The 24,764-nt window shown below is 41.1% G+C and overlaps 1 protein-coding gene across 6 annotated transcripts in view; it reads left to right on the plus strand.

Annotated features, from left to right (window-relative positions):
* The window catches only part of REPS2 (RALBP1 associated Eps domain containing 2), a 182,901-nt gene that overhangs the window by 36,043 nt on the left and 122,094 nt on the right, over positions 1-24,764 (plus strand). For all 6 annotated transcript variants that reach the window (XM_081081882.1, XM_081081884.1, XM_081081886.1 and 3 more), the window contains exons 2-3: positions 18,840-18,963; positions 23,295-23,443. In XM_081081882.1, coding sequence (XP_080938008.1) covers positions 18,840-18,963; positions 23,295-23,443 — 273 coding nt within the window. The remainder of the gene's footprint in view (positions 1-18,839; positions 18,964-23,294; positions 23,444-24,764) is intronic.

A 24,764-nucleotide genomic window follows, 5' to 3' on the forward strand; every position in this document is an offset into this window, starting at 1 on the left:
CTAAGGGTCAGAGTATCTGGATACTGACTTATTTTTCCCAAGCGATTTTTTAATTTGCCTATGTGATAGACATTTATAGTTGTCCCTCGATATTTATCCCCTTCTTCTCTTTTGCAGTAGAAACTCCAGTTTTGAGCAGGGCTTATGGCTTCGCAGAGTAAAGGTTTCATTGCTCAGAATTCATTGTAGCTAAGTGTGGCTATGTGACCAACTACAAACCACTTATTTTGGTTAAGCCACAAATGAAATGGAACTATCAATTTGCTTTAACAAACACTTAATGAACAGGTAATATAAAATACTTTATATAAATGTAGTGTGTTATAGGTTGAATTGTGTGTACCCCAAAAGATATTGAAGTCCTAATCCCCAGTACCTTAGAATGTGACCTTATTTAGAAATGGGGTATTTTCAGTTGTAATCAGGTTTAAATGAGATCATAATGGAGTAGAATGAGCCCCTAATCCAATATTACTGGTGTCCTTATAAGAAGGTGGTCATTTGAAGACACAGACACACAGGGATAATGCTATGTGAAGATGGAGATTGGAGTGATGCATTTATAGGCCAAGGAACTCCTAGGGGCTACTGGAAGTTGGGAGAGAGTCATGGAACAGATTTTCCCTTAGAGCCCTTGGAAGGAACCAAACCTATTACCTTGATTTTGAACTTCTAGCCTCCAGAACTCTGAGACAATACATTTCTGTGTTTAAGGCACCCACTTGGTGCTACTCTGTCACAGCAGCCTTAGGTAAACCAGAACACTGTGTTTTAAAACTTCTTTTTGAGGTATTTTCAAAAATGGGTTGGGCATGACCAGGGTTGAATTTGAGTCCTGAGACACTTGGACTAAATATGCTTCCCTCCCACCCCCCGTAAAATATCACTGTACCAAACATAGATATTCCTCATTGCGCAAAGTTCTTCCAACTTCCTTACGTTTTTATTGCTGATTTGATGTGCTTGAATGCCAGCCAAAGTATAAGGTACATGGTACTTGGGAGGACTGGGTGGTTTCCATGGAGACTTCTTGCAGTTCAACAGTTGTCAGGGAAACATCTCGTTTCAATTTGTGGGATATGCCAATTTGTGTGGCTCTTGGAAGAGGATATGCTTAAACCTCTCCAAGATACTAGTAATAAATTCAGAGTAGAGCTTTTTAGTTTCCTTTAAAATTATAGTAGGCTTTTCTGTAACATAGGGATATTAACTAGTCCTCTGCCTGAAGTGATAAAACTACCAATTTGTTCATATGCAAAAAATGTTGATTTTGAGCTTTGGGGAGTAAAACTGAGGTTCAAAGAAAACCCAAAGCTAGAGAGCTGGTGTCAGATGCCACACAACTCTAGTCCATGATCTTTAGCATGCCCTATATAGTATGAGAAATTGAAGTAGCCTGCTGCAATATTGTGATTTATAAAAAAAACTAGAGGCCCAGTGCACCGTGCACTGGTGGGGTCCCTCGGCCTGGCCTGCGCCCTCACGCAATCCTGGACCCCTCGGGAGATGTCAGAGGCCTGGTGCATGAATTCGGCCTGATCCTCGCTGGCCAGGTCGAGGGACCCCACCAGTGTCCATGCACCAGACCTCTAGCATGCATATAAGATCTTTGGTTAAATCTCTTCCCGCCCTCCCCCCTCCCCCTTCCCTCTGATATTCATCAGTCTGTTCCATGTTTCCATGCCTGTGTGTTGAGCGTCTGCCCCCTGGTGATCAGTGACCATCATAGCTTCTGGTAGAATGGTTGCTTAGGCTTTTATATATTTAGATTGGACATTCAAATGTATATGTATCTCACACATATTTGGTTTTCATCCATGGCTCATGGAATTTCCCAAGTGTTGAGAGTAATAAAGTTTTTTTTGTTATATAAATGAGGTGACTTTTGGAAAGCACCTAAGGGTGGAGGCTGACTGCCAGTGGAGCCAAACATTGAAAGTTTTAGTCCCACCTCTACCTCTAGGAAGGGGAGAGGGACTGGGGATGGAGTTTAGTCATCAGTAGTAAATGAATTAGTCAATGTGTAATGAAGTCTCCATTAAAAAAACAAAAGGACTGTGTTTGGAGAGCTTTCGGGTTGGTGAACACGTGGAGGTGCTGGGAGAGTGGTGCAATAGGCATAGAAGCTCCATGTCATTTTTCCACACCTTACCCCATATATCTCTTCCACCTGGCTGTTCCTGAGTTATAGCCTTTTATAATAAAACTAGAGGCTCGGTGCATGAAATTTGTGCACTGGGGGGGTGGGGGTCTCTCAGCCCAGCCTGCCCCCTCTCACATTCCAGGAGCCCTCAGGGGATGTCCTACTGGTGGCTTAGGCCCTCTCCCCATGGAGGCTTGGAGCAGGCGCCCCGTGTGTATGTGTGTGTGTGTGTGTGTGTGTGTGTGTGTGTGTGTGTGTCCCCGCTGGGAGCCTGCCCCCAGCCACACTGCAAAGGCTTGGAGCAGGCACTCCGTGTGTGTGTGTGTGTGTCCATTGGGGGACTGCCCCCAGCTGCACTGCAGAGGCTCGGAGCAGGCGCCCCTCTTTGTTGATCTCTCAGGCTCAGGCAGAGCCTGGCCCCTCCTCCTGAGCTGGTTGTGACCGTGATGGAGTCTCGACCCTATTTGCATATATTTATATTTATATTTATATTTATTTATTTATTTATATTTCTCTGAGTTCTGTGAGCCACTCTAGCAAATAAATTGAACCTGAGGAGGAGATTGTGAGAATCTCTGATTTATAGTTAGTTAGTCAGAAGCACAGGTAAACAGCCTGGGCTTGTGACTGGTGTCTCAAGTGGGGGCGGGAGCATTCTTGTAGGACTGAGTCCTCAACCTGTGGAATCTGATGCTATATCTGGGTAGATAGTGTCAGAATTGAGTTGAATTCTCAAATTCTTTTTACCTTTCCTGTATGAAACTATTTACAGGCTAAAGAGTTGGCAGACTCAGCACTGTATGTTTATTGCTTCTAGTTATTCTAGTTAGCTATTGTTGAATCAATGGCTGGTATTGGTTGGTGGTTAATGGAAATGGTGGGAGAGCACAGATTCTAGATATAAGCAGTTCTAATAAAGGGGAATCCTTAGGGTTATCTCTATTGTGACAATTTCCCCATTATGCTGTTTATCAAACAGGTATGGTAGATTGAAAAACTCTCCCAATACTTTGCAATTCCTCCTATCAAGAGGTGGAGTTTGTGTCTCTATCCTTAGAGTTTTGGCTGGCCCTGTGACTTGGTTTGACCATAGAATACAGTAGAAGTGCCCTTGTGCAAGTGTTGAGCCTAGGCCTGAAGAAACATTTCATCTTTAGTTCTTGCTGCTTTGGGAACTCTGCCACCACGTGAAAAGGTTCAAGTTCACTTGCTGGAGGATAAGAGACCTCCTCCATGTAGAGGAGAAGAGAGGCACCTTGTCGACCCAAAAGCTGACTGTGGAAGCTTAAGTGAGCTCCACCTGAGATCAGGGGAGTCTGGCCTAGATAAGTGTAGTTGCCCAGCTAGCTCAGCCCAAATTGCTAACCCCCAGAATTATGAACTAAATAAAAGGTACTAAAGTTTTGGGTTGGTTTGTTATGCAGCATTAGATAATTTGATACAGCTAAATTTGGATGTTCTGGATCACTTAAGGCTCACCTTTTGACCTGTCCTCTAACACCCAAGATTCTAACTAACATGAGCTCGATAACAGAAATTACCTGTGGGTAATGTAAGCAGAAAAGGAATTTGTTGGAAGGATATTGGGTAGCTCAGTTTTTCTCTAGGAAAGCTGGAGAAAAGGCCTGAAAAAATGTACAGCACTACCAGAACTACAGCCATATTATACCTACCACAGAGTTGATCTGGTGAGGCTGGCACTGTATACCTTCTAAATAGTGGGTGCCTCTAGCTACACTACACATTGCTGGCACTAGACATCAGGTGTGGGGTTTGGCAACCCTGCCACTCTGGGAACTAGAATTGCTGCTGTTTCCAGAAAACTATGATCTACTTTTCCTGCTGTTTCACATCACTGGCTATTGATTCAAAATGCCTGTGCAGTGTGTCTGGCCAAGCTTAGGTCCTGTGCCCAATCGCTGGTTGAGAAGAAATCAGGAAAGTGAGTAAGTGACATTTTAGTGTATTTAGCTGAGGGCAGGTGGAAATTTTCATAAACATTGGCAGGGGGTTTTGATGCTGGGTAGCCAAAAGAAAGATGGCAAGTATTCATTAGTTTCTGTTCTGGACTCTGGTTAGCTCAGTTGGTTACAGCACAGTTATGATGAAGCCAGCTTTGTGGTTTGTTCCTTGGTTCTATTGAGAGAAAACACTTACTTCTGAGGCTGTATCCTTTACACCTGCTCCCTCTCTCACAGATGTGCGCCCATGGCCATTTGGAAGGCCAGGAAATAGTGGCACCTAATTTGCATGTGCTTCTGGCTGCCAAGGTACAGACAGTATGTGTCTTTCAGTTTGTGGGCATAAAGAAACTCCATTTACTTCTATAGTGTGCCACCTAAGGGAACTGAATGAATGGTAGCATAGTGAACATAAGGGATTGCCTATTTGCACAGTGAACTTGGTTCCTGTGACATTTATAAATAAATGGGCAGCAAGGTCTTTCAATTCAGGCAGTTTCTCATTTTCCAGAAATTCTCTAATAACATTTCCAAACTCTGAAGTACCTATCTGCAAAGCCATTCATGTAGGATTAGTTTAAATATTAGAAATAGTACATAAAAGAGAAAAACATAATGCCCGGAGAGTGTGTTGTAGGTGTTTGAGAAATGGTGATCCTTTCTCTCAGACTTCCTAGATACACACACTCCAATCAGATTGTCTTATCTCAAGTGCTATAACAAAATACCATAAACAGAGTGGCTTATAAACAACAAATGTATTTCTCACAGTACTAGAAGCTGCAAGTCCAAGATCAGGGTGCTATGACAGTCAGGTTCTGGTGATGGTCCTATTCTGGTTTGCAGACTGCCAGCTTCTTGTTGTGTCTTCACATGGTAGAGAGCAGAGACAGAAAGCAGGCTCTCTTGTGAATTCTTAAGAGTATTAATCCCATTCATGGGGTCTCCACCCTTATGACCTCTTCTAATCCTAATCACTTCCCAAAGGCTCTATCTCTTAATACTATCACATTGGGGGGAGGTTGGATTTCAAGGTATGAATTTGGGGTGGTGGTGGAAGGACACAAACATTTAGGCCATAATAGATTATAAACTCTTTGAGGGCAGAGGCTGTTTTTTTTTTTTTTAAATCAAATATCTCTAAGTTGTCAGATCTCTAGGCATGGCTTGCAAGAGTGGACTGTACTTGGGATAGAGTGTCCTGGGAGAAATAAGGACCTAAGTCTCTGCTCATCCATTGTGAGAGGGCCCCATTGTGAGATGGCTGGATTGTATCAGATTAGGCAATGCAAAGTCTATCCAGGCTGATGGCATGGTGTCTACAGGTGATTCAAGGTAGGAGATAGGAGATCTATCTACCTGGGTCCTAGAAATGCCCCTCTTGGCAAGCATAGCTCAGTGGCAGGAGAACGTTCTGGGGGTTAGGTATCAAGGAAGTGTCACTGGGTACTTTGGGGTGAGGTGCAGGACAAGGACAGACAGGCCAGTCTCAAATGATGGGTATCTGTTAAGCTAGAGTGGGAAGGAGATGGATGTTTGTAGCTGGGAATAGAAAGGGGATTTGGTCATGGAAAGAGGTCAGTCTGGTCAATATGATATGGCTATTAGGTCACAGTAGCACCAGTAGTAGGATGGGCTTGGGGCTGGGTTTCTGCGGGTTGGGCTGAAGCCCCTTAAATCCATCTGCTTTTGCCATGATGATGCAGGGGACCGAGTGTGCTAGTTATCACGAGGTCCTGCTGTGGGGAGAATGATCCTGAACAGGGGGTGGGGGGGGGGCTGTGTCCAGCTTCAATGCCCTGCAGTAGCCCACTTTAAGGGGTTTAGTCTCCTCAGAGGGAGGCTGCCACAATGTCATGGAGGTGAGAGGAGCAAAGACAAAGAAACCCAATTAATGAAGTCAGATTGCATTCCCCATCAAAAACTATTTTTTTTTCTATGTGTTTAACTGTGTCTGGGTTTAGGCTGAAGAGAGAACTCCTGTGTGATCTGAGACTGAACTTCCATTTGTTCCCTCTGAAAGCATTTCAAGGATCTGTGTATAATACACAATGCTCCACTTGCATGAGATGTCCTGGCTTGCGCTGTTCCTCTCACTAAAGCACTAGTTTCTTTTAAAAAGAAATGAGTGTATGATTGGGTGGATGCACGCACCCATGCGTGTGTATAAAATAAAAGATATAAAATATAGAATGGACTGAAATCAACAAACTTATAAAAATACCAGATAACCCTAACCTATAGTTTTATTTTTCAAAAGCACTAAAAATGTCAACAAACAAATTGCCTGAAAAGTGAATCTCTTGGCTACTGAGATAAATCTGAGTTGCCAGAACCAGTAAAAGCTTTATGTAATAATTCTGGCAGTGCATTTGTGTTTATTTGAGATTTTGCTGCCTCCAGCTGTACAAAACTCTGTGATATGCAGAGCCTTGAAACCTGGGCCAGAATCCTAAAATGAATTTTCTTTTGTAATCTCAGCTATAATTGCATTTTAATTCAGTTCTAGTGTTAAGATTAGTTTGTGTGCATTTCCTTCATCTCATCAATTCTTGGCATTTAAGTCAGTGCCTTGCACACAACTGGCCCTCAGTAAATGTTCTTACTGTCGATTCTACTGTTCTTTCTCCCTAAACTGTTCGCCTACATCACAATGATGGTGGGAGGATGCTTCCTTTGTTCTTGGTGGTTCACCCCCATTGGGCTCTTCCCCACTCTTCACCCTTGAGTTGCTGGATCCCTCTTTTTCCCCAGGCAGGTGCCAGCCCCGATGAACTCCTAACCCTCAGATGTGTGCTGCACATGTGCACCCAGCTGGGCAGTTTGAAAAGCTGTGGCATTGGCTTGCCAAATAAGGCCTAGTTTACAAAATCATAATAAGAAATCATTGTCATCAAATGCCATGACTACCTATAATCCTGCTTTATTCCAGAAGACAGTCTAGGAGTATGACACGAAGTAAGTCACTCTGACAAACCTATATATTTTAATCCATTGTGTAAAAAGCAAAGCAACTAGCCTGAGTGTAGAATTTCTTTGAATTCTTTCAATTTAAGGATGTATTAATTTCATATTCAACTCCTTAATGTATTTCTGTGTTTTAATACAAAATGTTCCCCTTCCCACATGCAAAAAAGCTAAGTAAATTCAAAGTTTAGGGAGGATATGTTATATTTCTCTTTGGCTTTCCTTGGAATCAGATGATTATGAGATGACTTACCTGAACTCACCTGAGGTTCTTACTATTCTGGGATTAGGTACCATCTCTGACCATTTAGTGTTTAAAAGTATTCTTTTGAACAGATCGATATAGTCACATAAGTCACAATTCAAAGGTATAAAACAACATGCATGGGGATTCTCTTAGTTCAGTGAAGAGTTAAAACTCAGCAGGCATATATAATTTATTCCCAAAACCTTCCTAGTGGAAATAAATGGGATGGATGCTGTGGGAAATGCAAGGTTGATTTGAAAAAAAAAAATGCAGGATTAACCGACAAGAGACTTACAGCCTTGTAGGGGGAGGTAGTAGGTATACTGGGAACCATAATACAAAGCAGAAGTGGTAAGCACCAGAGGGAGAGGTTCAACCATAGTTTTAGCTTTCACCCAATAGAATTCATTTTTTTATAGGATTTTTGGATATAGAAAAAGTCTTGTGTTCTATCTAGTCTGACGGCTTCATTCCAGTATATGAGTGTTGAGGCCAAGGGAGGCCAGGTGCCTTCCCCAAAGTCACCCAGCTAAACAGCACTACCTTTGACAAAGACAACTAGTTTTTATAAAGAAAGCTGCTGCCTTGTTCTGTGTTGGCAACTTAGAGGAAAGAGCAACGTGTTTGTGAAGTCTGGGCTTGGTGAGTGAGGACTACTGCAGTTTTGTCCAGCTGGGCGCTTTGTTTTGAAATTGCATGCAGAGCAGGTGGGAGGGGAATGGGTTTGGGGTCCATCTATAATATTTCTTGCTGACACAGGGTTAGCCTTTGTCTCTTTTCACATTTTTTCTAAATTCATTTAAATATAGATGATCCAAAAAAATAGATTATCCATCCACATGATTCCAAATTCAAAAGGTACAAAATGAAATGCAGTAAACTTTTCCCTCCTCCTGTGCCCTGGCCAACCTGTGCCTTTGCCTGGAGGCAGCCAGCAGTCAGGTTTGTTAGTTTCAACTTCCAGGGACAGTGTGTGAATATGTAAGTAACTGCATCTATATGAAGCCCCCTAAAAAAAACCCCTGATACTTACCATACCTACTATTGTGCACCTTGCTTTTTAAAATTTTCAACAGTTTAATCTGATGATCTGTCCGTATCACAACTCATTTCTTTTTAGTTTGTTTTTGTGGCAAACAACTGAATCCATTCTAGATGGTTAAGCTAAGCTGCAAAGGGGTTTTAGGTAACTCATGGAATCATTCGGAGGGCTGGAGGAACAGGTCCGCATCTGCTTCCAGAAACGAAGCTCCAAGCCATGTGTAGTAGTACTATGGAGTGGAAGCCACCCCTACTCCTGCCTGTACTGAGCAGCAGACAGCAGGGATATGATTGACTGCAACTGCTTCCGCTGCCATCCTGAGCCAGGAAGGCAGCTTCTTGCAAAGTGGAAGCCTTGAGCAGAGCCTCTTCCTTACATTTCTCACTTCCAAAGCAAAGTCTTGTGTGGATCTGTCTGATCAGTGGAGACTTGGTCACAGGTTTGCAGTTTAGCTGCGAAGGAGCCTAGGTATTTGATTCTCAGCTTTCAATAGAGAAAAGCTTTCCAAAAGATGATGGGCAGTTACAGGTATGACAAATGTCCACTAGAGCTACCTAGAACTCTGTTGTGTGGATGAAGCACAGTTGATTAATATTTTAGATGATGGACCTCTAGATGTTTTTCAATCTGTATCTTAGATGATATGTATTGAAAGACCTTGTACAGTATGTCATTTTGCTAGTCTAAAATGGAATATAAGTTCCTAGAGTTAGAATTGGTAGATCAAGAGGTTGATTATAATTCTTTTGATTTTGCCAAAAAGTCTCTGGATGTTACATCCATATATGCTTCCACTAGCAATGTACAAGTTCCTAATTTTCCTCCAGAGTCGTTTCCCTGTTCAAATTCCATCAGAGCCAGAGTGGTAAGCTTGGTGCTACTGGGGTGAGTTTGGGACCTTGGGCTAAGAACGCTGACAAAGCAGATCTGGGCCATAGCCTCTGCCAATATGGCCTGTATTTAGCATCTGTGCTGGATTTGGCCTATAACTTTTTATAGGCTCTCTGTCCCTAAATTAAATGGCATCTTGGGCGTTCTGAAAGATAATGTAGCTTCCAAAATTGATTTGCAACTTGGGAGTAGCTTATGTATTGGGAGATCTTGGATCATTATATGTTCACAAATTCAGAAGGATGTTTCAAATAACGGTTATGAAGATTTATAACACCTTTTCCCTTTAAAAATAAAAAGCATATAAGTGTAATAAGCCAGATAGGAAAAGACAAATGCTGCATGGTATCTCACTAGTAAATGTGGAATCTAAAAAGAAGAAGAAGAGAGAAAAAGCCTGGCTGGCGTGGCTCAGTGGTTGAGCGTCATCTATGAACCAGGAGGTCACAGTTTGATTCCCGGTCAGGGTACATGCCTGGGGTGTGGGCTCAATCCCCAGTGTAGAGCATGCAGGAGGCAGCAGATCAGTGATTCTCTCTCATTATTGATATTTCTATCTCTCCCTCTCTCTTCCTTTCTCTGAAATCAATAAAAAAAATATATTTTAAAAAGTCAAACTTATAGAAACAGAATAGAATGGTGATTGCCAAAGGAGAGGATGGTAAAAGGGTATAAATTTTCAGTTGTAAGATGGATAAGTTGCAGGGATCTAAAGGTATAACATGGTGACTATAGTTGATAATACTGTGTTGTATAATGGAAATTTGTTGTGAGAGTAGAACTTAAGTGTTTTCACCCCCCAAAAACACACCCAGAAAACAAAATAGAACCCTACAAAAGGGTAAATTTGAGAGGTGATGTGTTAACTGAATGGTGAGAATTCTTTCACAATAGAGCAAATCATCACTTTGTACACTTTAATTATATGACAATTTTTTTGTCAATTGTACCTTAAAGCTGAAAAAAACCCCAAAACCTTTTTTAACATTGAGTTATTGCACAGATTTTGTTCATATCTGAAATATGGCATCCATTTACTCCAATTGGTTGCCATAGAAGTTTATAGTATTGTAGGAAGCTCTTGTTCAAAAGCATCTGAACATTTTAAACAAATATATAAATGGAACAAATACACGTGTTCTTTTCTTCTAAAGGGAGCGTTCACTTTTAAAAAAATATTTTTACTGATTTCAGAGAGGAAGGGAGAGAGAGAAACATCAACGATGAGAGAGAATCATTGATCGGCTGCCTCCTGCACACCCCCTACTGGGGACTGAGCCCACAACCCAGGCATATGCCCTTGACCAGAATTGAACCTGGGACCCTTTAGTCCGCAGGTCGACGTTCTATCCACTAAGCAAAACTGGCTAGTGCTGGGAGTGTTCACCCTTTAAGTTGTATTTACTTATTGTAGCTATTTCCAGAAAATACCCTTCATGTATGGCATTTGAGGGTATCTGCAAGGATATAAAGTATAGCTCAGAGAGGCAGTGTTTTTATGCAGGGGTTGGTAGTCCTTCCTGTAAAGAACCTGGTAGTAAATATTTTAGGCTTTGTAGGCCAAGAGGTAAAATTGAGGGTATTATACAAATACTTATATAATAAGAGAGAAAATATACTTCCACAAGCTTTTTATTGAAAAAAATTTAAAATATAATAATAATTGAGCACAATTTTTTTTTTTTTTGATAATGCAGGTCTGTTAGTAGGAAGCACGGACTTCTTGGTTTTGAGGTAACATTTTGCCTAATGGGATTCAAAGTTAGTGTTCCCTATCATCAAATTGATTGCAAATGTTCATCTGTAAAAACCATTCTCAACATATGGGCCATATAAAACCAGGCAGTGGGCCAGATTTGGCCTATGAACAGTAGTTTTCCAACCCCTGATGTAATGGAAAGACCGTGAGCTTTGAATCCAGGCTCATGTAGGCTTGAGTACTAGCTGTGAACTTTTGACCTTGAACATAATACTTAACTTTGAGTTGTGGCATTTATTAGTGCATAAACTGAAGGTAATAATACCTACCTCACAGAATAAATAACATTCCCATCTTTGTTGTGATTTTGCCTTAGGATCCCAGTTTTGTATATGCTGATGTAATTTAGCTAGACCGACTTAGAATTTGTATTTAACAGATTCAAAAGCCAATTTTCTAGGGAATAGAATGTTCACATGCTCTAAAAGCACTATGTGAAAACATGTTTTTGCAATGGAGAGATCTGGCAGTCACCACCGTAATGGAATGGCTAAACGTGGCAATCAGTGGTGGGATGGTCTAATACAGTATCACCTGGGTGGTGTTCTTGCCAGAAATGTTTGACTTGAGTGTTACCACAAGGAAACAGACAAATCCATAATGTGGAATGGTCTGCGGGACAACTTGCCTGAACTCTGGAAAGGATTCAGTGTCATGAAGAATCAAGGGGAATTGTTTTAGACTAGGGGAAGACTAAGGAGACATAACAAAAAAAGTAATGCATGAACATTAAGTCTTGGATTGGAAAAAGAAAACCCAGTTCTACCATTTTTAGGATAACTGAGGAAATGATTGGGTCACGTGTTCTATGATAATAATGTTTGAGGTGTGGTGATTGATGATGGTATAGGACTGTGGTCAGCAAACTGCGGGTTGTGAGCCACTTGTGAGCCACATGTGGCTCTTTGGCCCCTTGAGTGTGGCTCTTCCTAAGCCTTAGGAGTACCCTAATTAAGTTAATAGCAATGCACCTACCTATATAGTTTAAGTTGAAAAAATTTGGCTCTCAAAAGAAATTTCAATCGTTGTACTGTTGATATTTGGCTCTGTTGACTAATGAGTTTGCCGACCACTGGTATAGGAGAATATCCCTGTTCTTGGGAGGTAAAAAAAATATTTAGGGGTGGAAGATGAGGGAGGGAAGGAAGAGGAGAAGGAGAGAGAGAGAATAAGTTTTGTTCAGTGCTGCTCATTTTCTACATGGCACAATGCTTTCAATGGGAGATGCCCAAAACATTTTAAATTAATACTTTTAGGTATTAGTAGGCTTCTCTGTCTGGAATCATGCCTAAGCATTGAATGTCTGCTTTCTCTTTAACAGTGTAGTGGTTTGGCTTAGGCATACACTATGGTACTTAATATTGGGAAATAGGATATGAGGGTTATATTTTCTTGGGTAGCTTACCCAGGTCCCTCTGAACTGAAAGTCCTTCTTGATTTTTAGAACTTATAAATGAACAGAAAAGGGAAACCCAGGATAGTTGACGTGGCTCTTCAACTCTTTCCTGAGAGGCTGAGGTACAACTTGCAAGCATGTATTTCAAATTCTCCTTTATATTTCTGTTGTTGAGGGTGTCTACTTGGGGGCTGAGATCCCCTGGGGGTATGCTGAGTAGAAGGAGGTTCAGAGAAAGAAGGCCTGCTGTGCATCTCTTGAGTGCTGAGTGGTTGGAGCACAAATGAGGTGTTCTGGGCAACTGAGGCAGAGGGCCAGAATAAAGCATGGTGGAGGCCTACTTTTTATGCTTTGACCCTAACCAGTCCCTCCTATCTGAGAAGGGAGTGACCAAAGAAGTTAATATTTTGTTATATTCTTGCAGGAACTCTTATGGCTATATAGTGTGAGATGACTAAAGCCTATTTAGCAGCCACTTGTAAAAGTAATTATAAGATGAAAGAACAATTTTGCTACTACAGGCTGTGAAAAATAATTAACTCGACAAAAGTTCACTGAACAAGTGAATATATAGCAAGTACCATAAAGTATGAGTCTTGGGGGGTACACATGATAAAAATATACTCTTGCTTTGTGTTGGGCATTTGGGGGGTGTGGGAAGGAGATGGGGTACAGCGAAAACAATGACCAAAATACCGATTTTGCTATATTACAAGGCTAGTGATGTGATAGAAAGCTAGTGAAAAGGATTATGGGAATGTAGAAGACATGCCATATGGAATTGACTAAGGTTTCGAAGATAAGATTTGAAGGATGAGCCTGGTTGGTAAAGAAGTTGGGAGACATCCAGCTTCCAGGCAGGGAACACACCAGGTGCCCAGAGGCCTGAATGACTCTCTTGTGTGGAGAGATGGTTGGCATGTGGAATGGCTGAAGCCTTAGATGCAGGGTGGGGAGGAGACAGACATGGGGTTGTTGGAAAGGTAGTTTGGGCCAGATGGGAGGGCCTCAAAAGCCATGTTCAGGAGTCTGGGTTTTATAGGAAAGGGTAAAAGGAGCCCTGGAAGCCTGTTTGAGTTGGGGGATGATCTTGTTGTTATAAGACATCATGGAGGGAATGTGGAGAATGGTGTGTGAAGTTTCACAGTCTAGGTCAGCCGTGGGCAAACTATGGCCCGCGGGCCGGATCCGGCCCGTTTGAAATGAATAAAACTAAAAAAAAAAAAAAAAGACCGTACCCTTTTATGTAATGATGTTTACTTTGAATTTATATTAGTTCACACAAATACTCCATCCATGCTTTTGTTCCGGCCCTCCGGTCCAGTTTAAGAACCCATTGTGGTCCTTGAGTCAAAAAGTTTGCCCACCCCTGGTCTAGGTTCAGGACTTGAAGCAGTCGATGTGTGAGCAAACAATCTGGCTTAGCTGCAGCGGAGAGAGAATAAAAAAGAGGGTCCACTGGTGAATTTTTTCAGCCCCTCGCACCAAGTCTTTTTAAAATTTTAAATCTCTGTAAGGAAGTCTTTAAAAAATACTTGAAAGAGAGAAGCTTATTCAAACCTTTGAACGTTCTAAAAATTTACTACATTCCAGCTAGGAAAGAAAGTATTATTTCAGGCAAACTGGAATGGGTGTGGACTGATTACTCAGCACAGTCACTTAATCTTTCAGAATTAGGTAGGAGGGAAGCTATTTTAGGGGCCTTCAATCTTCTTCCAGAACTTTGTCCAGGTTCTTCTCAAATGGTCGGTGAATTTTTCTGATTCATATCCAGCACCCTGACAGTTTAGTTGTACATCTGTAAGCTCTAAGGAAGTTGATTTCATCCATTTCTTTTTTCTTCATCTCTTGCCTTCCACCTGAGAAAATAAACACCAGTCCATAGGTTCTTTTTCTGTATTAGAAATTTGCACAACGTGTAATCTAAGACGAATCCAGCTGAGTGTTACAGGTTTGGAGTTTAGACTAAAGAAGAGGCATGGAATCTTTTCATTGTTTTTCTTTATTTTGAGAAAAGCTTGACAACTTGGACTGTTGGAAGGAGCAGTTATATAAAATATGTCCTGCTAACCAAGTATTTGGGATAAAGCACCACATTATTCTCTTTAGATCGCATCAAAATATTTCTACCCACAATTTAGAACCTTTCCACGGAGAATTTAGACTTAGAACATTTTGAACCTTGATAAACAAACAAAGAAAATACCTTTACCACATTAACCTGCTTTTGGGATTGAGAAGTATCCAATTTACGAGGTTCCACATATAAGTTCTAAAGGCTTATAATTAGTTTATCTTCCTTGTGGCTCAAATATTCCAGAATGTTCTTGGCATGTCTCCTGGAGGTTTGGTGTACTAAGTGACCTATGGGCTCACTTCACTTAGTTCTTTCATATCACAGTTCCACTTATTCTGTGTTGGCTACAAAACAGGATTCTAGTGGTATATGGATGAAAGGACAGATTCCAGTGTAAAGAAGGTGATTTATTAATGTCAGATTCAGGTGCTACTCTTAAAGTCCCATTCATAGTGAGTGGTTTAGCAGCAATTTCAGTTATCTTTAAGAGCTTTTCAGTTCTATGTGGTAGTTATGGTAAAGGAATAACTGAGAGTTAATAGTACTAAATTAAAGTTGTTAAGTTGTTCACATACCAAGGATTACAATTTCTTAATATTAGGAACTATTCTGCAAGATAACTATATTGAAGTTGGAATTACATTAATGTAGCTGGTGTTTTTCTCTAGGTACAGGCAAGCCTGTATATACATTCTGAAAATGTATAATTTATTCACAATAAGGGATTGTATTGTAAAACTCAGTTACTTTTTAAAAAAGTCCTTTAAATTGATTTTTAGAGAGAGAAAGGGAGAGGGAGAGAAACATTTATGTGAGTGTGAAACATTGATTGGCTGCCTTTTGCATGCCCCCATTGAGACAGCAATCTGGGCATGTGCCCTGACCAGGAATCTAACCTGTGACCCTTTGGTCCAAGGGCCGATGCTCTAACCACCGAGCCAAACCTGCCAGAGCAACTCAGTTACTTTTTATTTTTGAGGGTTGTTTTATTCACTTGATTGAGAATTTTTTGACTATATCCTGGGTGCCTATCCTTGTGCTTGGAGATAAATGGAACTTACCCCTTGTCCTTAGAGAGAAAACATTTTAATGGGAGGCAGAGATAAACATATAATTGTAATATAATGTGATGTGTTTAAATAGACATTAAAAGCTTGAATATGGAGAATTTCAAATGTATACAAAAAAGTACAGAATAGGAGAATGAACCCTCATGAACCCATCATCTAATTTCAGTAGTTCTCAACTCTTGGTCAGACTTGTTCTACCCATACTCCCCACTTAATTCCTTCTCTCCTTTTATTTGGAAGCAAGTCTAAGACAGTGTATCATGTGAGTGATGTTTTTGGACATTTGAAAAGTCAGAGAATACGCTTGGAAAATAAACCATACCTGGGGACTTGGGAAGAAGGAACAGAGAAGTAGCATTGGAGTTAAATCTAATAGGGAGTGAAGAGGTTCCAGTTCCAGGTGAATGGGATGGAAACCAACAATTATTGAATACTAGAGGCCCGGTGCATTAATTCGTGTATGGGTGGGGTCCCTCGGCCTGGCTGGCGATCAGGGCTGATAGGGGCCATGGGAGGATGGCCGGGGGGGGGGGAGGGGCTGTGGGAGGTTGGCCGCAGGAAGTTACAATTGGGGCCATCGGGGCTGGCCAGCCAGGGGGAGGGGCCAAGAGAGGTTTGGATCAGGGCCATCGGGGGCTGGCTGGCCAGGGGTGGGGGGAGGGAGAGGGACCACAGGAGGTTGGCTGGCCATGGGAGATTGGCTGTAGGAGTGCACTGACCACCAGGGGGAAGCTCCTGCATTGAGCGTCTGCCCCCTGGTGGTCAGTGCACATCATAGTGACCGGTCATTTGGTTGCTTAGGCTTTTGTATATATAGATAGAGTGCTAAGTATTGTATTAGGTTTATTTATTTATTTATTTATTTATTTATTTATTTATTTTTCCTTCCAATAGTCTTATGAGAGAGAGAATATTTCTACTTTACATATGAAGAAATTAGGTTTCAGGCAGATTAAATTAACTTTCCCAAAGTCATAAAACTAGTTAGTTTCTTCATTGAAAACCAACATTGACTTTATGGCTATTTATTTTATTTTAGTTTTTAATACTCACCTGAGGATATTTTTTTAAAATATATTTTTATTGATTCCAGAGAAGAAGGGAGAGGGAAAGAAAGAGAGATAGAAACATCAGTGATGAGAGAGAATCATTGATTGGTTGTCTCCTACATGCGCTGCACTGGGGATTGAGCCCACAACCTGGGCATGTGCCCTGACCAGGAATCAAACTGGTGACCTCTTGGTTCCTGGGTCAACACTCAACTGCGGAACCGCACCTGGCTTGGCCTGAGGATATTTTTTATTGATTTGAGAGAGAGGATGAGAGAGAGAGAGAGCGAGAGAGAGGGAGAAACATTGATCAGTTGCCTCCCATACTTGTCCCGACTGGGAATTGAACCCACCACCTTTTGATGTATGGGTCGACACTCCAACCAACTGAGCCACACAGACCAGGGCTTTAAGGCTTTTTAGTTTTCCATCTCCTATACCATGTGCACTAGATACAAAGATGTGAAAGGGCAATATGTGTTTGGACAGTGGGAGAAGCTGAATGCAGCTACAGAACTGTGTGTATATGTGTGTGTGTGTCCTGAGATGAAACTAGAAAATCTGCTCAGGGACAAGCTGTGAAGGGGCTTTAATGCCATACTAAGGAGATAAGATTTTGTCCTGAGGGTGGTAGGGATCCAGGCTGAGATGTCTTGAGGCATGAAAACAGTATTGCTAAATGAAAAAATGGTGCAAAATAGTATGTGGTATTCTATTTGTATGAAGTATTGAATAACCAACAAGAAAAAAACAGGTGTGTGCATCATACTAGTATATATCTATAATAATAAAAGGGTAATATGCTAATTAGACCACTGGACAAAGCCACAGTGGGTGGGGATCGTGGCCCTGGCCGTGGCAGCAGGCGGGGGCTGGGGCCAAGGCCCTTGCGTGAATTTCGTGCACGGGGGAGGGAGGGGTCCTCAGCCCGGCCTGCACCCTCTCCAATCCAGGACCTCTGGCTCCTAACCGCTCACCTGCCTGATTGCCCCTAACCCCTCTGCCTGCCTGCCTGATCACCCCTAACAACCTCTGCCTGCCTGATCGCCCCTAACTGCTCCCCTGCCAGCCTGATCACCCCTAACTGCCTTTGTCTCAGCCCCCACACCTAGGACCCAGGCTTCCCTCCCTCTGGCCGGCCACAGGCACCCGGGACCGCGGATGGCTTCTCCTGGGCCAGCTGTAGCTGCAGGCGCCCGGGACTGCGGGCGACTTCTCCTGGGCCCGGCTTTGTCAAGAAGGATGTCCGGAAGGTAGTCTGGAAGACATCTGGTCTAATTAGCATATTGCCCTCTTATTATTAGAGATAAAAAACATTTCTAGAAGAACATATAGTGTTTTTCTCTGGGGCATAGGAAGTGGTGGATAATTTTTAATTCTTCACACCCACTTACAATTATTTGAATTTTTGAGTATCTATAAGTCATTGAATTTAAGTTATTTTAAACCACCAATAGGATATGTGTTAGTTTAAGGTCTACAAATGAAAGATTGCAATATCTTTTTAAAAAATATATATTTTTTATTGATTTCAGAGAGGAAGGGAGAGGGAGTGAGAGATAGAAACATCAATGATGAGAGAGAATCATTGATTGGCTGCCTCCTGCACGCCCCTTACTGGGGATCAAGCCCACAACCCGGGCATGTGCCCTTGACTGGAATCGAACCTGGGACTCTTCAATCCATAGGCAATGCTCTATCCACTTAGCCAAACCAGCTAGGGTGCAATATCCTGAAAATACTTCCATTTTGTTCCTCTGAAATGAGCACTCAAGATGTAATTTTAATGCTTAGGAAATCATTTGCCTGAGAACTTAAAAAAATAATCACTTTTAATTTCGATCAACTAGGATCATCCACAGGTAGTAGAAATGACTAATCTGTTCTCTTTTCGCCCCCCACTGACTTTCTAGATTTTATACATCAGAATCCACCCCCTGAAAAAGTCACTCTCTTTTGTAAGAAGAATAATAGCCATCCTTTGTTACCTTTAATTTTATTGTTGAAAGAGGAGGAATAATCAGTCCTGAAACATCATGAGTAGGTAGAATTTAATTATCTGAATTGAATACCTCCCTGTAAACTGGAAGAAAAAGAAACCGGTGTGTACACATAGGTTCTCCAGGGACTTGTGGTTAGCGAAACTGTGAAATCCTTGAGATTTCATAATATATCTTGTCTCATTTTCCTGTTATGAAATGGGGTTTTTCAGCATCACTTTTCTTGTCTGTTTTCAGATCACAGAACTGTGTGGTGCCAAGCGCATTGGTTATTTTGGTCCAACTCAGTTTTACATTGCCTTGAAATTAATTGCTGCAGCACAATCTGGCCTCCCTGTGCGGATAGAGAGTATTAAATGTGGTAAGTAGCTCCCAGTTATACATTTTATTACCCATGACCTGTTTCTTATTTCTGAGAACCATTTGTAGTGGGTTTAAAGCCTATTCTATAAGCATTTGTGGAATTTCTCCTTGGTTTATTCAACTCTCCTGTAAACTAAAATAAGAAAACTCAGCAAGTATCTTAGTGTCTTTTTTTTTAAGAGGGAAAAATTCAGAGAGAAACCTGAGATTACTTCCTTTTAACTGACTTGCCATTAAAATAGATTTTGTTCTTTAGCAGGAAGAAATTGGGACAGGAATTCCAGAGCCGTGGCAAAAGAATAGCATTCAGTTTAATTTTCCACTTGAGGAATTTATACTGTCATTTAAGGCTTTGTTCAGGACAAGGGGTTGAGTAAGTGGGAGAGTCTGGGTAGAACTGCCCTCATTCTCTCTCTTGTCCCTGTCAGTCATATCAGCTCTGATCATCCTTTAATTCCCCAATTCTTGAAGCACCATCCTGATGATTAGTAAGTACTTTGGGGGTACCAATTTTGGTAGAATGAAATTATCTTCTCAAAGTTTTGATTTAACATTTTCTTATCTTGCCATCCCTGCTCCCAACCCACTGTATACTTGAGCACTTTCCACAACTTGAACAAAAAGCAAAGCTCCAGACTCTTGTCATCATTTATACTGCCTCAGTATTGGTTTTACAAATCTGTATGAAGAAGGTGAATACTCAAGGGATGTGCTGAGGTCCCCTGTTAATTCGCTCTTATACAAATGACTTTCATATGTCCACACAGCATGCAGGAACTTTTTCCTTTTCCTCATATTGAGATGAAACCCAATCAGCTGTTTACAGCTGCCCTGGTAGACCTCGAAGAGGGTTCAGGATTTATGGTTAGTCCATGGTAACCTTGTAGGACAACTCCAAATAGCTGAGAAGATTCTCATAGCTTGGGGAAACACAGCCCTTTTACCTAACCATCAGAGGACTGTGATCGTTCTGCTCATCTTTATCAAGAGTTTAGTGTATGGCAGACACTATCTCATTTAGTCTTCACAAGTCCTACATTCAGTATTTGTATCAGTTTGTGTTGCCTAGGATAAGCTGTGATAAGAGACACCACTGAAATCTCAGTGTCATAACAAAACAAAGGTTTGCTTCCTGCTTTGCAGTGGGTCGGGGTGAAGTCTAGGGCAGCTGCCCTCCATGTGGTGGCTCTGTTATCCTGGCTGCTTTTTCTTTTGGCACCTCCAGCACAGCACCTGTTCCCATAATTGCCAGAACAGAGAAATAGTTTCTCACCCTAGCAGTTAAATGCCTGGATGTGACTCATGTTACTGCCACTCACAGTTCATTGGCCAGAATTTGTCACATGATTCGTTGAACTGCAAAGCAGACTGGAGGGGATGTAATTTTCTCATGTGCCTGCAAAGAGAGAAGTGGCTGAACACTGGTGGTCTTTATTATGGGACTGTTATTATCCCTATCTTACAGATGTGGAAATTGAAGTTTAGGGCAGTTGAGTAACTTGCCTAAGGATGCAAGGCTAGTAGAGTTTGGAGCCAGGAGCTCAGCCTCCGGTTCCCATGCTCTTCATTGTTATGCAAAGTAGCTTCTTCTTGATTATTCTTTCTGTTTAGTAAGTGCTGACTGTAATCTGTAATCTATAATCATGGAATGTTATCCAAATGGGGGAACAAATCTGACCCAAAAGGCATCCGTTGGTATAACATAATTTGGTTCCTTGAAACAAGTTTCTTGATGGAGCATAATTTCAGTGGCTCGTTTAGTGTTTATTGCTATGAGACATAGCAGTCTCTGCTGTTAGTCACTTATAGTTAAACTTACATCACAGTGGATTTGTGGTAGGCACTGATAGTTTCCATTCCATTGTAAATGGGCATTAAGCTTTATTGTAGCATCTTCCAACTTTATCTTTCGGAGAAGTTAGAATTGCTTTGTTGTATACAAGAATGAAGTTCAGACACCTTTGTTGCTTATTTTAAGTAAGACTGAAATCTTCTACCTGCTTTGTGCCCAAATCTACAGTTCAGTTTCCGAGGGGGTGGGAGGAGGATTGCCTGGTATCCTAATTAACACTTTTCACAAATATAGGATTAACACTTTTCACAAATATAAGCCTTTCTCAGTTGTGTTTTGTAAGTCCTGATGCCTTTTACCTCTGACCTACAGAGCTTTAAATGCAAAATAAAAAACAGAGACCACCCCTAGACATTCTAATCTATTTAGCCTGAGATGTGGCCTGAACATCGGGATTTAAAAAAAAAGATGTTTTTATTGATTTTAGAGAGAGAGGAAGGGAGAGTGAGAGAGTGATAGAAATATTGACAAGAAAGAAACGTAGATCGACTGCCTCTTGCATGCCCCCAACTGGGGATAGAGCCCATAACCTGGGCAGGTGCCCTGACCAGGACTTGAACCTGTGACCTCTTGGTTCATAGGTTGACACTCAACCACTGAGTCATGCCTGCTGGGATAAACATTGGGGTTTTTAAGAGCTCCCCAGGTGACTCATGTGCAGCCAGTGTCGAGAGTGCCTTCTAATGAAAGCCAGGTGGAGCATTTTCAAGAGCTTTGCTTCAGCTATGAGTATTCGGTTATACCTGGGCCTGAACTGGGGTGAGGCAAGAGGTACTTAGGGTGCATAATTTAAGGGGGCACTCACTCTCAGGGCCCTGCAAGTGTTGACTCTGCATTTACATGTCCCTGAGCGTGAGTGCATCCTTAAATATTGGCACTAGGCATCTCTTGCCTCACCTTAGTCAGAGCTGGGTTAAACAGCCAGGGTTATCTGTTGAACACCAGTAAAATACTGGTCAGGGAGCTTGCAAATGCTGGACCATTTACTTCTTTTCCCCCCTCAAGTACCCAGAAGTAGTATCATCCTCTCTTTGGCAGATGAGAGTACAAATTATTTATTTGATCTTGTTCCATCTTTTCAGATCCTTTTTTGCAGACTGAGCTGAAACAAATACCTTTCTGAGAAGACACCATAGGATTAGCTTATATTTGATTTACTTTTCTCTTATGAAGTCCATTCCTGCTTTGAGTGCTGGAGAGCTGCTGAAGTTGGGAAACATTAAAACAGTAAAAAAAAAAAAAATGGCAGCCATCCTCTCTTTAGGAGAGTCTTGGTTTACTTTTCCAGATTGGTTATCCTATTTAAGTCTCTTGGGCCCTTGGCTGATTGATCACACAGGGATTTGTCATATTGCCTACTTCTTTGAATTAAATGTGGACATAGCAACTGAAAATAAACATGATGTGGATATTAGAGAACCAGGGACCTTCTTTGCCTGGGGAACTAGGATACTTGCTTGCTGTTGCTAAGATGTTTTCTGGCTTTAGCACAGCATCAATCATTGGAAGTGCAGCTGTGTTTTTGGAATAGCGAACTGATAGAAGCGCAAAGGCACACTGAGTATTATCCTGAACAGTAGATACAGATGCAAATCATTATGTGTAATTCACAATATTATCCCCATTTTTGGAGTTGTTTGTGTTGTGTAATTTGCTGTGCTGAGAACTAGAAATGTGCCAAAGCATTATTTCTGTTTTCAGAATAGTTTTGTCAGATTTGAAAGATAAGTAAATATATCAGTTACATTTCAGTTCTTTGTAGCATTGTGAGTGTGGCTAATGGTTTTGACAGTAGGATCTGGCTGAACATTGGGCTAATTGCTTTAACTTGATACCATTTTCCTTATTCCATTATGAAAAGACAACTGGAGATTGAATGTGAAAGTTCATTAAGGAATAACATAGGATAAGTAACTGTTCTGTAGGGCAGCACGAGTAAAGAGCCAGCTCTGCCACAGATGAGCTGTGTGGTCATGGGGATGTTAGTTAGCACTTCAAATGATTGATGTCTATTTCCACATCTGTAAGTGAAGGCTAATGATAGTCTTACCTTATTGAGTTGTTGTGAGGATTAAATGAGCTAATATTTGCACATCTTAATACAGTGTCTGGCATATAATAAGTGCTATATAATTTTTGCCTGCTACCATTTGTCACTTATTTATATAATATCACATTCTTTTTTCTTGGTGCTGAAATAAAGGCTGAAGTGGGAGATGAGTCCAAACCCTGAATTAGGTCTACGAAGACTTGAGGGCATTTAAAAATGTTAAGCCAAAATACTTTGGTAAAACTGGTAGCATTTTTCTATCTTGACACTATTATAGGAGTCCTTATTGTGTCGAAATAAAAATTTAATCTATATTTAGTGTTCTGGAAATTTTCCTCAAAAGTGATTCATCTTTTGGAGAGTGAGTTCCCTTTCCTCAGTTCTAAAATAAAGTCTCACTTGAGCTTCTCTGATTCTGGTCCTAAAGAATTGCCGCTGCCTCGATTTATGATGTCAAAGACGGACAGTGACATACGATTTGGGAACTCGGCTGAGCTGCATGGAACTAAGACTCAAATTCCATATTTAATCTCGGAAAAAAATACCTTCAAAAGAATGGATGATGAGGATAAACAGGTAAACAATCTGATCAGGCATGTCCATTTGACTGACCATGAAACCTCACATAGCAGTGCCTCTTATCTGCTGTCAAGCTTCCAGCAAATCTCACCATCTGGGTTACAATTACAGACTTGGAAGTGAGCCAATGAAATTTCCTTGTATCAAAAAATAGAGGCCAATGTATAGGAATTATCATGAGCCACCCATGGGGCCTTTAGAGCCTACATTAATGTAGAATTGTGTCCAAAGTAAGGCCACCGATTTAGCGCACTCATTTGATTAATCTACTTCCAAATGAGTTTTTTGAAATGTAACTTTTAGGAGTTTTCCAAGAAAGTTTTGGTGGAAAGGTTTTTCTGGCTAGATATGTTTGGAGAATGCTGCTTCGTATCCTATTTTGGGGGGAAGACTAAATCCTTAGTCTTGGAGATTCATAGTGCACATTAGCACATTAAATGCCCTGAGAAGTCCTGCAATAAAGGCACCCGGAGATCTGTATTTACTAAACTTCTTTCACCAGGGCATCGTTTTTTGGGAGCATGCTTGGAATGCCTCTTGGGAACTACTGTCATTGCACATTAGCAAGTTAGGAATAAGAATAGGGAGGATGGGCTTTTTAAATTAGACCACTAATTATAATAGTCAGATGATGATTGGTAGGGGCAAAAGTATAAAATGCCAGAAGAGTGAGCCCATCAAGAAGAGGTAAATGGTCTTAACACAGTAGTAAACCCTGAAGTCATCAAGGTACTGCTCATACTTTTACTAAAGATATTGAATCATGAAGACAAGTAAATTATATTCAATATAATATCTTCTATAAGGCAAAGAAATTTCTTATATTTTTAGGAAGATGAAATATATATATATATATATATATATATATATATATATATATAAATATTTATATTTGGGGGGGTGTCTGTGTCCATTGGTTAGGTTTATATGCATGTATACAAGTCCTTTGGTTGATCTCTCCCCCTTCCCCCCACACTCCCCTACCTTCCCTCTGAGGTTTGATGGTCTGTATGTATATATTTTTTTGTTAAACCTCACCTGAGGATATTCTCCCATTGATTTTTTTAAGAGAGATTGGAAGGGAGGGGGAGAGACACACAGAGAGAAACATCAATGTGAGAGAGACACATCGATTGGTTGCCTCCCACATGAGCCCTAACCAGGGCCAGGAATTAAGCCTGCAATTAAGGTACATGCCCTTGATGAATCAAACCTGGGATCCTTCAGTCTGCTGGATGATGCTCTATCCACTGAGCCAAACTGGCTAGGGCAAAAATGATTTTAAAATGCAGTAAAATTAATGTTGGAGAACTAATTT

This window comes from Myotis nattereri (genome assembly GCF_964212035.1).
Source record: "Myotis nattereri genome assembly, chromosome: X".
Taxonomy (NCBI): Eukaryota; Metazoa; Chordata; class Mammalia; order Chiroptera; family Vespertilionidae; genus Myotis; species Myotis nattereri.